At 53.0% G+C, this 13,483-nt stretch overlaps 1 protein-coding gene across 17 annotated transcripts in view; it reads left to right on the forward strand.

The window, feature by feature from the left end:
* PAX2 (paired box 2) overlaps positions 1-13,483 on the forward strand; it is a 101,559-nt gene that overhangs the window by 10,918 nt on the left and 77,158 nt on the right. For 11 of the 17 annotated variants that reach the window (XM_063338572.1, XM_063338564.1, XM_063338566.1 and 8 more), the window contains exons 5-7: positions 3,349-3,459; positions 7,235-7,403; positions 8,579-8,776. In XM_063338572.1, the coding sequence (XP_063194642.1) occupies positions 3,349-3,459; positions 7,235-7,403; positions 8,579-8,776 (478 nt within the window). The remainder of the gene's footprint in view (positions 1-3,348; positions 3,460-7,234; positions 7,404-8,578; positions 8,777-13,483) is intronic. The other 6 variants (XM_063338565.1, XM_063338568.1, XM_063338581.1 and 3 more) reach the window with 3 other exon arrangements.

The raw sequence follows: 13,483 nt of genomic DNA on the forward strand, positions 1-13,483 counted from the left end.
TCCTCTCCTCTCCTCTCCTCTCCTCTCCTCTCCTCTCCTCTCCTCTCCTCTCCTCTCCTCTCCTCTCCTCTCCCCTTTCTCCTTTCCTTTCCCTTACTGAGAAAGCAGTCTTGTTTTACCAGGCTCGGGGCTCCCCCGTTTACAGAGGTTAGCTCCGCGCCGTGGGACTGAAGCGTCGTTTCGCAGAGCGCTCACGTTGTGCATTTCTCGAGTCTCTTATTCCTGCCTTTCTCATTACTGAGACGGGGAAACAGCAATAGGGAGTGAAGAAAGTACGGCAAAATACATTCTCAGGAGGAGCTTTGGGGTCCGCCGGCTCCCCCCACCCCGGCCCACCACCAAGCTGTTCTCACCGTACAATCAACAGTTACGAAGGCACAGAGCATCTCTGAGAGAGACAAAATGAACTCCCCAAGTGCTAATGACTGCACAGGGTGGGAGGCGATGAGGAAGTTCCCGGAAAGCAGAGGCCCTGGGGATGGGGCGGTTAGGCGAGGCAGATACAGCCCCGGAGAATGTACCCTTCCACCCGGCATTGCTGGGGGCTCCCACCCTCACCTCCCAGCCTTCGGCTTGGCTGTCGGCCCGAGGGGCGCGGGGCGACCGGGGCTGCCTGGGGCGGAAGGGAGCGGGGAGCTGCTGGAAGACGAGAAGCGTCCTAGACCGCTCGGCGGAGGGGAGTAATGAAAGGGCCGTTTGCAGCCGCAGGCAGCGCGGGGGCAGCGGGGTGGCGGAAGGGGTTAACGGCAGCGGCGATCGCCGCGCTCCCAGCCCCGCCGCGAACACGAGTTGTTGTTGTTGGCGGGACTTGATAACCACCGGCCCCGCCGCCCCGCCGGCAGGTGGATGCGCGGCCCCGGGAATGGGGATGGCGATGGCGGGGCTCCGGGGATGGGGATCCGGAGCCCCGTGTTGCGGATGGAGGGGCCCCGGTGCCGGCCCGCGCCCGCCGCCGCCCCTTGCCCGCCGCGCCGCCAAGCCGACCGGAGGGCGCCATCTAGAGGCCGCGGCGGGTCACGCCGCCACCGCCGCCCCGCACCTGCGCCCGGCCGCCCCCTCCGCCCCTCTGCCCCTCCGCGGGGGCGGCCCCGCCGCCGGCCCGGGCCCGGATGCCGGTGGGAGCGGCTGATAAAGGGAGCCCGCGGGTGGGCAAGGGGCGCCGCGGACGCGGGTGGGCGAGCTGCGGTGAGGGGGGCAGCCCCGGGCCGGCGGCGGTGCTGCCCGCGGAGCGCAGCGGCCGCTCGCAAACTTGGCGTCCGTCAGGAGTTGCCCGCCCCGGGTGGGGCGGAGAAGCGCTTTCTGCAGCCGAGCGGCAGCGAACGCCGCTCCCGAGCGCGCAGCGGAGACACCCCGCTCCTGTGGAACACGCACCCTGCGCGGGGGGCTGGCGGGGCCGGCAGTGGGGTTCAGGCTGTGCCCCCCGCGCAGTGCACACCCGGGAGCTGAGCGCTGTCTCGCTTTGCAGTTAATCGTCGGTGATGTAAAAAAAAAAAAAAAATAATTTTTTTTTTTCCCCAAATCATCCTTTTTGCACACAAGGGAAAGAGAGAGGGGAGGGCGGGGGGGAGAGAAAGATAAAACATCAGCTGAAGTGCCAAAATGATTTATGAGACTGTGGAAAATATTTCATAAGGATGTCTCAGAGATTCTTTTCTTAAACCAGTTAGAAAACAAAGGGGCTGTTTCGTGACAGATAAGCAGAGGGATGGGGAAGGATGAAGGAGAAAAAGAAGAGAAGAAGAAAGTACATTTCAGGTGATGATAAACTCGCAGACTGAAAATCAAAACTGAGCTCACAGCAATTACTACCCTGCCTTTTTACCCCTCGTTATTACCCGAAGAAGCCGTCTCCCCCTTGCTCTCTGTTGCTCTGCTAGGTCAAAGCCACATCTATTTTAGCCGTAGACTTACCCCACTCTAGCATTAAAAAAAAAAAAAAAAAAAAAAAAAAAAAAAAGCAGCAGAGATGTGTAAAGTGGGAGGTTGGATTTGCTGTTATTTTCCCAAATGTGTGTGAGGGGAAACTTTGCAATGACTGAAATGGGCCTAACCTACTGGTTTAAAGAGCTTGCAAGAAGCTCTTTCTCTCTCTTTCTCTTTTTCTTTTTTCTCTCTCTTTTGCTCTCTCTCTTTCTCTCTTCCTCTCGGTCTCTCTAGCTTCTATTTATTTTTCGTTTCTTTTTATGTCCTTCTCTCTCGATCTCTCTCTCCTCTCTCTGTCTCTCCTCTTTTCCCTTTCCTTTCTCTCCCTCCCTCACCTTTCTTTCTCTCCCCGTCCATCTCCCACTCTCCAAGCCGCACACCGCGGAAGCCTTGACGTGTATCGAATCCCCCCCTCCCGTTACACCCCGAGTAAAGTCTCGGGTGAAAAAGAGCGGGGCGTGAGAAGGGAGACGAAACTACCACGCCGCGTGTGCGTGCGTGTGCGCGCCTGTGTTAAATACGGGAGTTACAGATCCAGAGCCGCAAGTGACAACAAAGCGGGGCTCGGGTCCCTTCCCGCCGGCCGGCCCGGGGCGCCGCCGCCCCGCACACGCGTGGCCCGGGGCGCTGGGAGCGCAGGGCCGGGGCTCCCCCGCCGCCGGGTCCCGCAGGCGGCGGCCCCCCCGCGCCGAGCGCCGCCGGCCCGGCCCTCCTCTCTCCTCTCCCCTCTCCTCTCCTCTCCTGGCCGCGCTCGGCTCGGCGCGCTGGCGAATCAGAGAGTGTCGGAATCTATTGCCTTTGTCTGACAAGTCATCCATCTCCGGGGAGGCGGGCGGGGGGCTGAGGGCGCTGCGGCTTTTAGAGAGACACACACCGGGAGCGGAGGCTCCAGTCTCCGGCCCCGGCTCCTCGCAAGCACTTCCCACCTCGGGCGAAAGTCCGCCGGGCGCCGGATCCTCCGCCCGGCCGAGAGGAGGGGGCGCGCCCGCCCGCCGCTCGCAGCTTTCCCGGGGATTGCTACTCCGCTTTGAACTTAAATGAACTAGCCCCGGACCGCGGGAGGAGGAGGAGGAGGGAGAGCCGCGTCCTCCTGCGCCTTCTGCCGCCCGGCCGCCGGCCGCACCTTGCTCCGGCACCCCCTCCCCGCCGCCGGGGATGCTCTGAGCCCTCCCAGCCATGACACCCACCTGCCCCCCGGCGTCGCCAGCCCCTCGCTCCCACGGACTCTGCTGACTCCGCCGGCCCCGCCGCCCCGGCCCCCCAGAGCCGGCGCAGCCCTCCCGCCCCCCGGAAAGTACTTTGCTCCCCGCTCCGCCGGGCAGGGGGGCCAGCGCACCCCGCCGCTCCCCTCCTCTCCTCTCCTTGTGTGTTTTTTTGTTTTGGTTTGGTTTGGTTTTTTTTTTTTTATTTTTTTTCTCCCCTAAGTCTTGAAGTTGAGTTTTAGAGGCGACACGGCGGCTTCAGCCGATTTCTTCCCCTTCCTTTGCCTCCCCATGGATATGCACTGCAAGGCAGACCCCTTCTCAGCAATGCACCGTGAGTACTGGAGCCCGGCTCCTTCCGCTGCTCTCCCTCTCTCTCATCCCTCCATTCCTCCTTTCCCAACCATTCCTCCTCACCTGATCCTCCTCCAGGTCCATCCTTTCACCGCCAGCCGCTCCTCCCCTGGCCAAACCCGGGCTCAGAGTGGCGTTCGTAAGGCAGGACGGGCACCGCCAGCCCCAGCGGCAGAGCGGGGGTCCCGGGCAGCCCCGGGCCCGGGGGGAGCAGGGCTCCGTGCCGGCGGCGGGGCGGGGGCCAGGACCCCCAGCCCGGGGGGCAGGGGGCTGTGTGCGACTGTGCCCGGGCTGCGAGCCGTCCGTGTGCCAAAAAAAACACCCCCCCGAACCAGATCTTACCTCCGCAGAGGCACTTTCCCCATCGCCCCGCAAACAACACGAGTTTATTCCGACTCGTGTCAGCCCCCAGGCTGGTCCCTGTCCCTGCCCCGCCGGGACAGGGCTTCCCGCAGCCCTGCGTGGCTCTGAACCCTCAGTTTCCCCCGCGATCTGATGCTGTTTGCTTTGATTTCGGATTTCAGTGGCAAGAGAGGGGAGACGCCAGTTTCAAATTAATGGCGGGTTGGTCGGTGGCGGTTCCGTGCTTCGGTTTGGTTCGGTTTGGTGAAAGGCTGGACTGCGGGAAAAATAGGACAATTGTATGGCTGGGAGATCTGGCGGCTTCGGAGGCTCCCAAGAAGTCACGATCCCTCCTGGTTTATTTACCAGATCCCCGGTGTGCATTTTAAATGCATTCCTGGCACAGAGGAAAGTGCATTCGTGATATGTTTTCACTTTAAAGAACATTTATAGAAAAGAGGGGGACGAAGGAAAGCGAAAAGACCCCTTTATCAGGGACTGTAACAAGGAATTTTCAGGAATTTTAATTTCACCGCAAGGAAGGAAAATAATACCGAGATTTAAACTAAAGAAAAAAAAATACAAATAGAAAGCCGAGATTGAGAGCATCTTGAGTCAGGAAATGAATAATTAAGAGCAATTTGTAACTTTTGACACCGAAACTTTTGAGGACACGCCCTGCCCGCTGCATAAAAACAAACCCAAAAGATATAAAATGGAAATGCCTGAAGTTTAAAAAAATCCCGATTTTGCGGTGAGAAGGAAGACGTAGAAATACGAACCCATGATCAGATCCTCAGACATGGGTGTAGATAACTGTCTTCCTGTTTCCAAATTAATGATTTCCAGGATACATTGCTTAAAATTTAGGGTTTAATTTTCGAAGACCTTTAAAAGAAAATAGTCCGTGCATTAGACATTATTTTTAGTTTTCAGCGGTGCGACCTGCTTTCAGACGCGATTGCAGTAATTCTGCCTCCGGTACGATCCGGAACATGTAGGCAGCCGAAAGAGGCGTTTCACTGTCGCTGATTTTTTAAAAACTCCGGTGAGATTCGTGAATAATTTTGATTTCCGATTTAAAAAAAAATAATAAAATCAACATTTGATTTGTTCCCTAAAGTCTATTTCTAGAGCTCCAGACCTAGATATTAGTAAGCCATTAAAATACATACGGGCGCGGGTTCCTGACAGAGACACACAGAGACAGCAAAACACCATCCGTACGAAAGCGGGACGACTGGCTGGGTATATGTATATACAGACACCGGCACTTATACGCAGATAAATACACGTAAATATCTTCCTGCCCTGATAGAAATAACCATAGAAAAGCACGGGGCAGAGCAAAACAAACTCGTGTGAAAAAATATCCGGGCTGCAATAATTTGAATTATTAATTTTTAATCCTTTTTGCATCTGTTGCCTTTTAATACTTTGTAATGCGAGTTATAAAAGGTGCTTTGAATTATTTATCATGGAGTTGCCGAAGAAATTGCTGTCTTGTAACTTTAGAGGCAACATGTGCAGAAGGGCTTCTGAACAAATAAAGAAAACACACAGCAACATATACCCGCGGGTTTTAGTGGGGGAAGATAAATATCCCTCCCTCCCCTCCGAAACCCTAAATATGTTTTAAGAAAGACTAACAAAAGAATGCAGCAAATAACCCCGGCTGATCGGGGAAGGGACGGGGAAGCCAGCCGGCGCCCTGGCCGAGGCGGCTGGGAGGGGATACGTGGAGGTGTTACTGAAGGGGTGGGGGAGATGGAAAAAACTCTATTTGTGCGAAAGGACTTGGATCGATCGCAGGGCAATGAGAGTTTCCACTAAGTTCAGAGCCAATAAGTCAGTGTCAGAAGCAGGGGAGAAAAAAACCTCAGCGAAAATACAAACAGATCATTTTTCAGCAAACTGCAAAACGAACTAAGATCTCTTGGCGAGGAAGATACAGAAGGTTAGGGTTGTGTGAAAGGAAAGCTTTAATACAGTGTGCACTCCACAGCTATATCAGCTGGATATTCCGGAGATAGAGACACCCAGGTAGCAGCGCCAGCGAAGCTGCACCGCCTGCGAGTGTGCATCTGCCCGCACGCCCGGGCAAAGGCGAACTGCTCCCGTCTCTAACGCGGACCACCCCAGGTGCAAGCGGTTCACAACCGCCTGCCTTGCCCAGTCCCAAAAGGAGACACTTCCTTTTATTCCCGTCACTCCTTCCCTCCTGCCCATGCTTAGCAGGTGCATACTTATTTTTTCCCCAAGTTATTTCTCAAAATGGAGAAAGATCGGGGAAAAAAGCGACGCTAGCAGTCCTATCTGAGAGAGCGGGTTTTTGTCTGGAAAGGGGGGGAAGAGAGGAAAACGCAGTATTTTAAATTCTCCTGAATTAGATTTGTGTGGGGCAAAAAAAAGACGGAACCGTGCGAGTCAGGTTTTTTTTTTTTAATTGAAGGATTTTTCCTTCAAAGATCGAAAGCTGAAGAGAGAGAGGGTCTGCATGTAAACGAACACCGACCGCGGGACACAAAATATTCTCTTTCTCTCTCCCTCCCTCTCACTACATTTCTTTCCCCTTCTCTTTTTTCTCTCCGAATCCCTTCAACTCGCATCCGAAAATAACGGGAGAGGAAGCGTTGCATGGGGGACATGCCGCGGGGTGAGGGAGGGCGGGGTTCGCGAGTAACTGTAATTGACAATGTGATAGAAAATCGTGGAAAGAAAATGAAAGGCGAGAGGAAAAGCCCCAGAGCAGAGAGAAGGGGGACTGCGGCAGGGTCCGCCCGGAGAGGCTGAGCAGCTGCGCTTCGGAGTTTGGGAGCGCATCTATCCCCAACTCCTGGGAAAGCAGCCGGCGCTGAAGCTGCCTCCGTCCGCGCCCCGCCACAATGGCCCCGAGGAGCCGCCGCTCCGGCGTCCCGGGCGGGGACCGCGGGAGGGAGAGGGGCTCCCCGGCCCAGGGAGGGGAGACGGCATACGTGGGGGACAGTCCCCGGCTAGCCTCCGCTCGGGAAAATACACTCTCCCTTCTCTTTGCTTCCCATCTTTCCTCTTTTCTATTTCTTTCGTCCTTTCTCTTTCTTTCTCTCTAGCTCTTTCCCCTCTTTTTTCCTTTTTCTTTTTTTCTCTCTCTTTATCTTTCATTCTCTCTTTCTCTCGTTACCTTCCTTTCTCCTTCTCTCATTCTCTTTCTCTTATTCTCACTGTTTCCCCCTCTTTCTTTCTCTCTTTCTTTCTCGCTTTTTCTCTTCTCTCTCTCCCCCACGTCTTGTTCCCCCCTCCCGACCCCCCGCCGTCACCTCCATCCATCTGTAGTGACTGGAGATTTTGCAGTACAAGTGGCGAAGAATCCACGACTAACGGTGTGTTTCTGGTGTGCGTGGGTTGTTGTGTTTTTTTTATTTCTCTTTCCCCAGCAGGGCACGGGGGTGTGAACCAGCTCGGGGGGGTGTTTGTGAACGGCAGGCCCCTACCTGACGTGGTGAGACAAAGGATAGTGGAGCTGGCTCACCAGGGGGTGCGACCCTGTGACATTTCCAGGCAGCTGCGGGTCAGCCACGGTTGTGTCAGCAAGATCCTGGGCAGGTAAGGAAAGAGGCAGCTCCTTCCCCTCCCCTGGGACGGCAACGGTGCATCCCTCCCCGGCTCCGGTGTGACCTCCCGCCCTTCCCGCCGCGCCGGGCTCTCCCCGCCACCTCCCCGGGCGGCCCCTGCACCTCCGCGCCGCGGGAGGCCGCGGCTGAGCAGGGCCCCCTCCTCCAGCCGGGAAGGACGTGCTCGCCCCCCGTTCCCCCGGCGGTGTTTGGAAACTCCTGGGAAGACAAACAATTTGCAAGGGGTGGGCGGGAGGGCGGGAAAGAGAAGGGACGGGGGGAGAAAAAAACCGAAAGAACGACAAAAAAAGCCCCCAACAACAACAACAACAACAAAATCCCCCAACTCACAACAATCCCTGAGCGGCCTTAGCAAATACACGGGTAAATAAACAAACAACAGGGCAAATAAATAAATAAATACCCGCGGTAACCGATCGCCGCCAAATGTGGTGTGAAATATCCCCAGAGACAAGCCAGAGAGGGGAGGAACACGACTCCCCCGGGCCCGGCCGCTGGGCTGCGGAGCGGTGTCGGCGGGCGGCAGAGCCCAGCCGGCGGTGCGGGCGGCGTGTGTGCGCTGCCGTGCCCTCTGCAAAGGACGGGCCACAGCCGCTGTCGCCAGCAGCGCTGATGGCCAGCGGGGCGATGGGCTGGGGCTGCCCCGTACGAATGAACCGAGCTCCCGTACCCCGAGCTCGGGGCGGGGGGGTGTGAGCCCGGCACTGCCCGTTCTCCGCCGCCCCCTCCCCGGGCTTCGCCTCCGGCTGGCCGCATCGGAGCGAGGGTTTCTGTTTTGTTTCCCCATCCCCGGGCCTGAAACGAGTATGTGCGTGTGAGGCGGGGGAAGGGGGAGGCAGCGAACAGCCCAGCGCCCCTCGCTTCTCACGCACAAAAAAAAAAAAGGGGGAGAAAAAAAGGCGAAAAAAAGAAAGGCGAGCGGGAACGAACCCTAGAGAGGAGAAGGGAGTCCCCCAGCCCCAGGCGCCCCGCGGAGCCGCGCCATGCCGCACCCGAGCCGCCGACGCCCGACGCCGCGCACCGGCGGGCCGAAGCCGAGGTGGGGAGCCGGGCCCGGGGCCGCGGGTCGCTCCGAGGGGCAGCCGGGTGCTCGGGGACGGCGGGGCTGTTCCGGGCATGGCAGGTCACTGACCGTCCTTTGTGCAGGTATTACGAGACGGGGAGCATCAAGCCCGGCGTGATCGGCGGCTCCAAACCCAAAGTGGCGACCCCCAAAGTAGTGGATAAAATCGCCGAGTACAAGAGACAAAACCCGACAATGTTCGCCTGGGAGATCCGGGACAGGCTACTGGCCGAGGGCATCTGCGACAACGACACGGTCCCCAGCGTCTCCTCCATAAACAGGTAAGAGCAATCCCGCAGCCCTGCTCGCGGCCCAATCGCCTCTTTACTGCCCCATAAAAACCCCTCTCCACAGCGCGGACGGCCCAATCCTTCCTCGGTCAGGTTAGATCCAGCCCTGCTCCAGCCCCCCGCCCGCAGCGGGACCCCCGGCCCCGCCGTGACCCCCGAGCCCACTCCTGGGCAGCGGGGCCGGAGCCGGCTGTCCGACCCCGGGCCCCGGCAGCGGGGGAGCGGCTCTGCCCCGGGGTTTGCTGCTGCCCGCCGTGGGGCTGCAGCTTGTGCCTGGACCGGGGCGGGCAGGGCTGCTGTCAGAGGAGATGAGCTCCCCGCCGAGCAGCCCGGCGGTGCCGCAAGGTTTGGAGGCTGTTGGGGCTGCCGGGGTGACGGGGCGGCGGAGCCGGGTTTTCCCCCTGTCCCTCCAACACCCCTCCCGGGGTGTAAATGATAGCCAGCCTTGCCAGGGTATTAGGGCTGAGCCGAAAAGCTGCCGTTATCCGCTGCCAAGCCGGGCTCAGACCCCCGAGCCGCTGAGCGCTGGATCAAGTCTTCCCTTGCACCCACTGCCCCGGCTCACTCCTCATCGCCAGCCCCAGGGACCGGCTAAACTTGCGAGGCGGTGCCTTCCCCCGGCTGGGATGCGCCGCTCTCTGCGGCCTCCGGCTGGGGCCGATCCCTGCCCGGGCAGGAGGCACGGGAGGCAGCAGGATGGACTCAGCACTAGCGAAGAGTTTCCCTCCCTCCATCTCCTCCCCCAGCTGCTAGGGTGCGACTTCTGTTGGTGGAGGGACTCAGATTTGGTCTCAGGTTTGAGGTGACAAAAATAACCATATGACAGGCAAAAAAAAAAAAAAAAAAAAAGGATCGATGCAGGAGAAAACGGCCGGTGATAGATGTAATCAAGTACTAACACACTGCAAAGCGCTCAGGCTGCTCACATGCCTGCACATTCAAAACGCGACATACATCAGATTTCCACACTTTGGCAACACACCACACTCTTACCCACCCAGTAAAAGTAATTACGCTGTTTTAGTGTAATGTATGTACAGATACCTTGACTGTGCCCCCAGAAATACAACCTCTAGAAACAGAGTAACGGGGATATTTTCAAAGGGGATGTATGTAGGCACAAAATACCTCACCGAGAGAGTAAGAATACATGGAATTTTGCACGGAATCCCAAATATACAGCACTTCCCACTCAAATAAATGTATATAGGATATATGTAAATATGCATGCAGGCTTTTGTAGTGTCTGCATAGATAAAAATGCACAAGTCAGTATATTGGCCCTTTTGATATATAACAAGTTTAGCCAGATATTTTTTTTTTTAAATCTGGTATATTTATAGCAAGGGAAGCAAAAAATAAATAGCAGGGAACCGCAGTGCTATTTTTTGTCTCGCGCTTTTCATGGCAGATTTATCAAAATATGTCTAATAACTCAGACTGTGTATTTCTAAATCTGGCATCCTATATAAATGGGTTTTAATATTTTGCAAATGATATGGAATTATCCCAAATCATCTTGAAAACAGCAGGTAGAATTAGCTAGTGGAATGTACCTTGGCTAAGAAAGATTCCCTCAGACACACTGTCTCTGTAATATACTGCTAGGCTACCCTAGGAAATTATCCCTGTGTGTGCCATCTGTATTAAAATGGTTATTAAGTTATGAACAGGGTAACATAATACTGATCGGTTAATTATACACCCTCCTAAAAAACCTCCAGGTCTCTGTTACTCTCTCAGTCAGGTATTGAAATAATAACAGTTTGACATTCAGGCACCTTACAAAGGCAGCTGCAGAAGGACAGCCAGCTGTCCCTGGGAGGAATTAAGCTGGTGGTACAGGAGTCCAGAGGAACGGCTGTGGGCTCTTTGGAGGCATAGCGTATACAGACCCGACACACATGTATACTTTGGCTAGCTCAAGGGATGTTAGCATCCAAATGTCACTGAAGTCTCAGCTCTTACGCCTGCCGGACTTGACGCCTTGTGTCCGGGTTGCGATGTCCTGGGCAGAAGGATGAGTGTCAGGTTTTGCTCCCACCTTTGCTACCGATTTGCGGCAGGGCTTTGGGGGTTTTGTACCTCAGTTTCCCTACCCTGGAAAAGAAGGCTGATCCTTCTCAGAAGGAGGTGGGAACAGATGTCAGTTAGATTGTGCTTATAAAATGCTTTGAGAAGGACAAGTGCTTTGTAGCTGCTAAGTATTATTACGTTAAAGAGGCTCAGCTGTGACCCACCATGTTTGATTCATACTGCGATGGCATTTGAGTGTGTAGTCACCAAGGCACAAGAGCATTTTGGCTTCATACGATTTAAGTCTTTCTCCATTGCTTGTAAAAATTCAGGCCCAACTTTCCACTGTTCACCTTTGTATGGGGCTCCCCAAAACTTACATTCTTAAGGAAGTGAGCCCATCATATCACAGGTCATAACATTTGCAAGTCTGTGCTAGGCAAAAACAGGACAGTAAACTGGGAAAAAATTGCAATGGAATAGGAAATGGCGAGTATATAAGGGCCCAATCCTGGTGCCGTGGAGACTAGCGTGAGCTTCATCACTCCAGTGACTTTTGTGACTCCAGCTCACAAAACTCACAAAACACAAAGAGAGGAACTATGTTCACAATTTAAATATGCATTTTTCTCTGTCCCATCGTAAAAAAAAAAACCCACATAGAATCAGGTCAATCTTTTGTAACAGCACACCCCTTACCTGCGGTACGGTCACAAATTGGAGTTAATCGAACACTCTGACTCTCTGAGCAGCTTCAGATAGATGACAATTTTTAAAACCAACCCAGAAATATCTGTCTTTGTATTTTCGCAAAATGTGGGGTTTCCAAATCAAAACCTGCATTGTCCCAATGCCCAGAACTGTTAGAGCTACATCCATGAGCAGTTCAACATCTTGAGACTATAAGCGAGGCATTTACAGAAACAGGAGTTTTCTGTGTCCCTGGATAGACTGTGAATACTGCACTTCAAAATGGATATCCCCTTGTAATGAAAAAAAGCTACTTTTGGTTATTATAATATTTTCTGAAAATGTATTAATTACATTTTCTTTCTTTCTGGGGATTAGTTCAACATTAACAAAGGCTTTCGGGTGAGAGACCACAAAACAACACAGTTTCAATTCCATTTTTAAAGTCTCCCTAAAACATTTTTAAAATCTGTTTTCCATTAATTATTTTTTTGTGATACATGAATTACATGTGCCTACGTCGCACTGATCTGTCAGTATTGCACTGAGGATATCAGGACACGTTTGGGACAACATGTAATTCAGTATTGAGATTTATCAGAAACTTGTTCATATCAAGCTTATGCAGATAAAGGCTAGATATAAACTCTGGTGAAAAACATGACTTAACTACCCTGTCAAGTTTCAGGGAAAGAATTAAGTCTTCTGCTATGCAGTAGTTTTGCTTTAATTATGGCAAAAAAAGTCTAGAGAGTATACTAGTTAATAAGCGAAGTGCAGCAGAACTGACAGGATCAAGACAGAGCAGTTATCTTTGCACTGGGAGCTTTCCTGTTGCCGCTTCATACATTAGGTACTGTACAGTATAAATCTATTGTGTATGTGGAGGTATACACGCATATATATATACATACATATATATACATGCATATGTGTAAACACATATACGTAGTGCATGTAATTGAGCAGCAGGCAAGTGACAGAAGCTCTTAATTCTTTGGTAAGGAATTCCTGCTTACTTTAAATCACTTGAGCACCCCCCTTCTTGAGCACCCTGACAGCCCAAACTTTTCCATCTATCACGTAACTATAAACGAATTACCTTTGGTCACTTTGGGTTAGAATATTTCAATTGGATCTAGGCACTGCTGTAAGCCTTGCGGCGGCGGTCTCCTAAGTATGATCTTGGTGGCAGATGTTAATGGGAATTTTTGCTTTGTTTTGCGGTACATACAGTTAGCCTAAGAACTCAGGTTTCATGAGATAATAATCACTCTGGAAAAATCTTTTGAATTAGACAGTGTACTTTAGTAGGAACAGGACGGAGCACATCACAGACGCACATTCACGGTTATGCAAGTGATGCAACAGACATCGTAGTTTAATCATTATTTTCTGCTTCTCTTAAATTCCTTATGGGTCCAGAAGGGCAAAGCAAAACATTCCCCCTCCTCCAGTTTGTCCCTCTATCCTGGCTCACATGCGGCTGGGTTCAGTACTAGGGACTCACAGTTAGTCCTTCTCAAAGGAATGATGAAGCCAAAGCATTATGGAGTTCAGTCAGACTTTTGGATACACTTTGGCCCCTGGGTTTCTGAGAGTAGACCTAACTAATACCTGATAGCAGAGAATAGAGTTTAAAGCCACTAGATGTTTTTTCAGTCTTTGCTTAGGTATTGCGTAGACATTAATTTCTAGTGTTAAGCACTTGGTTTGGGGAGATGTTTCCTGTTTCATTATATAACAATTGGCTAATGATTCCTAAGGTCTCCACTAATGATGCGCTTTTAAAAAATACACATGGAAAAACATAAACATTGACTCAGGTTATAATGACCAGTGAAATATACTTGTACATTGAAATATTATTGAGGATGTGTCCAATTTCAGTGGCCGTGGGCAGGCCTGTAGTTTAGAGCAAAGAATGGCGTATTAGGAGATCAGATTTCTCTTACCAGTTCTGCCATTAACTTCCTGGTTGATCTTGGGCAG

Source organism: Chroicocephalus ridibundus, chromosome 6, assembly GCF_963924245.1.
Source record: "Chroicocephalus ridibundus chromosome 6, bChrRid1.1, whole genome shotgun sequence".
NCBI lineage: Eukaryota > Metazoa > Chordata > Aves > Charadriiformes > Laridae > Chroicocephalus > Chroicocephalus ridibundus.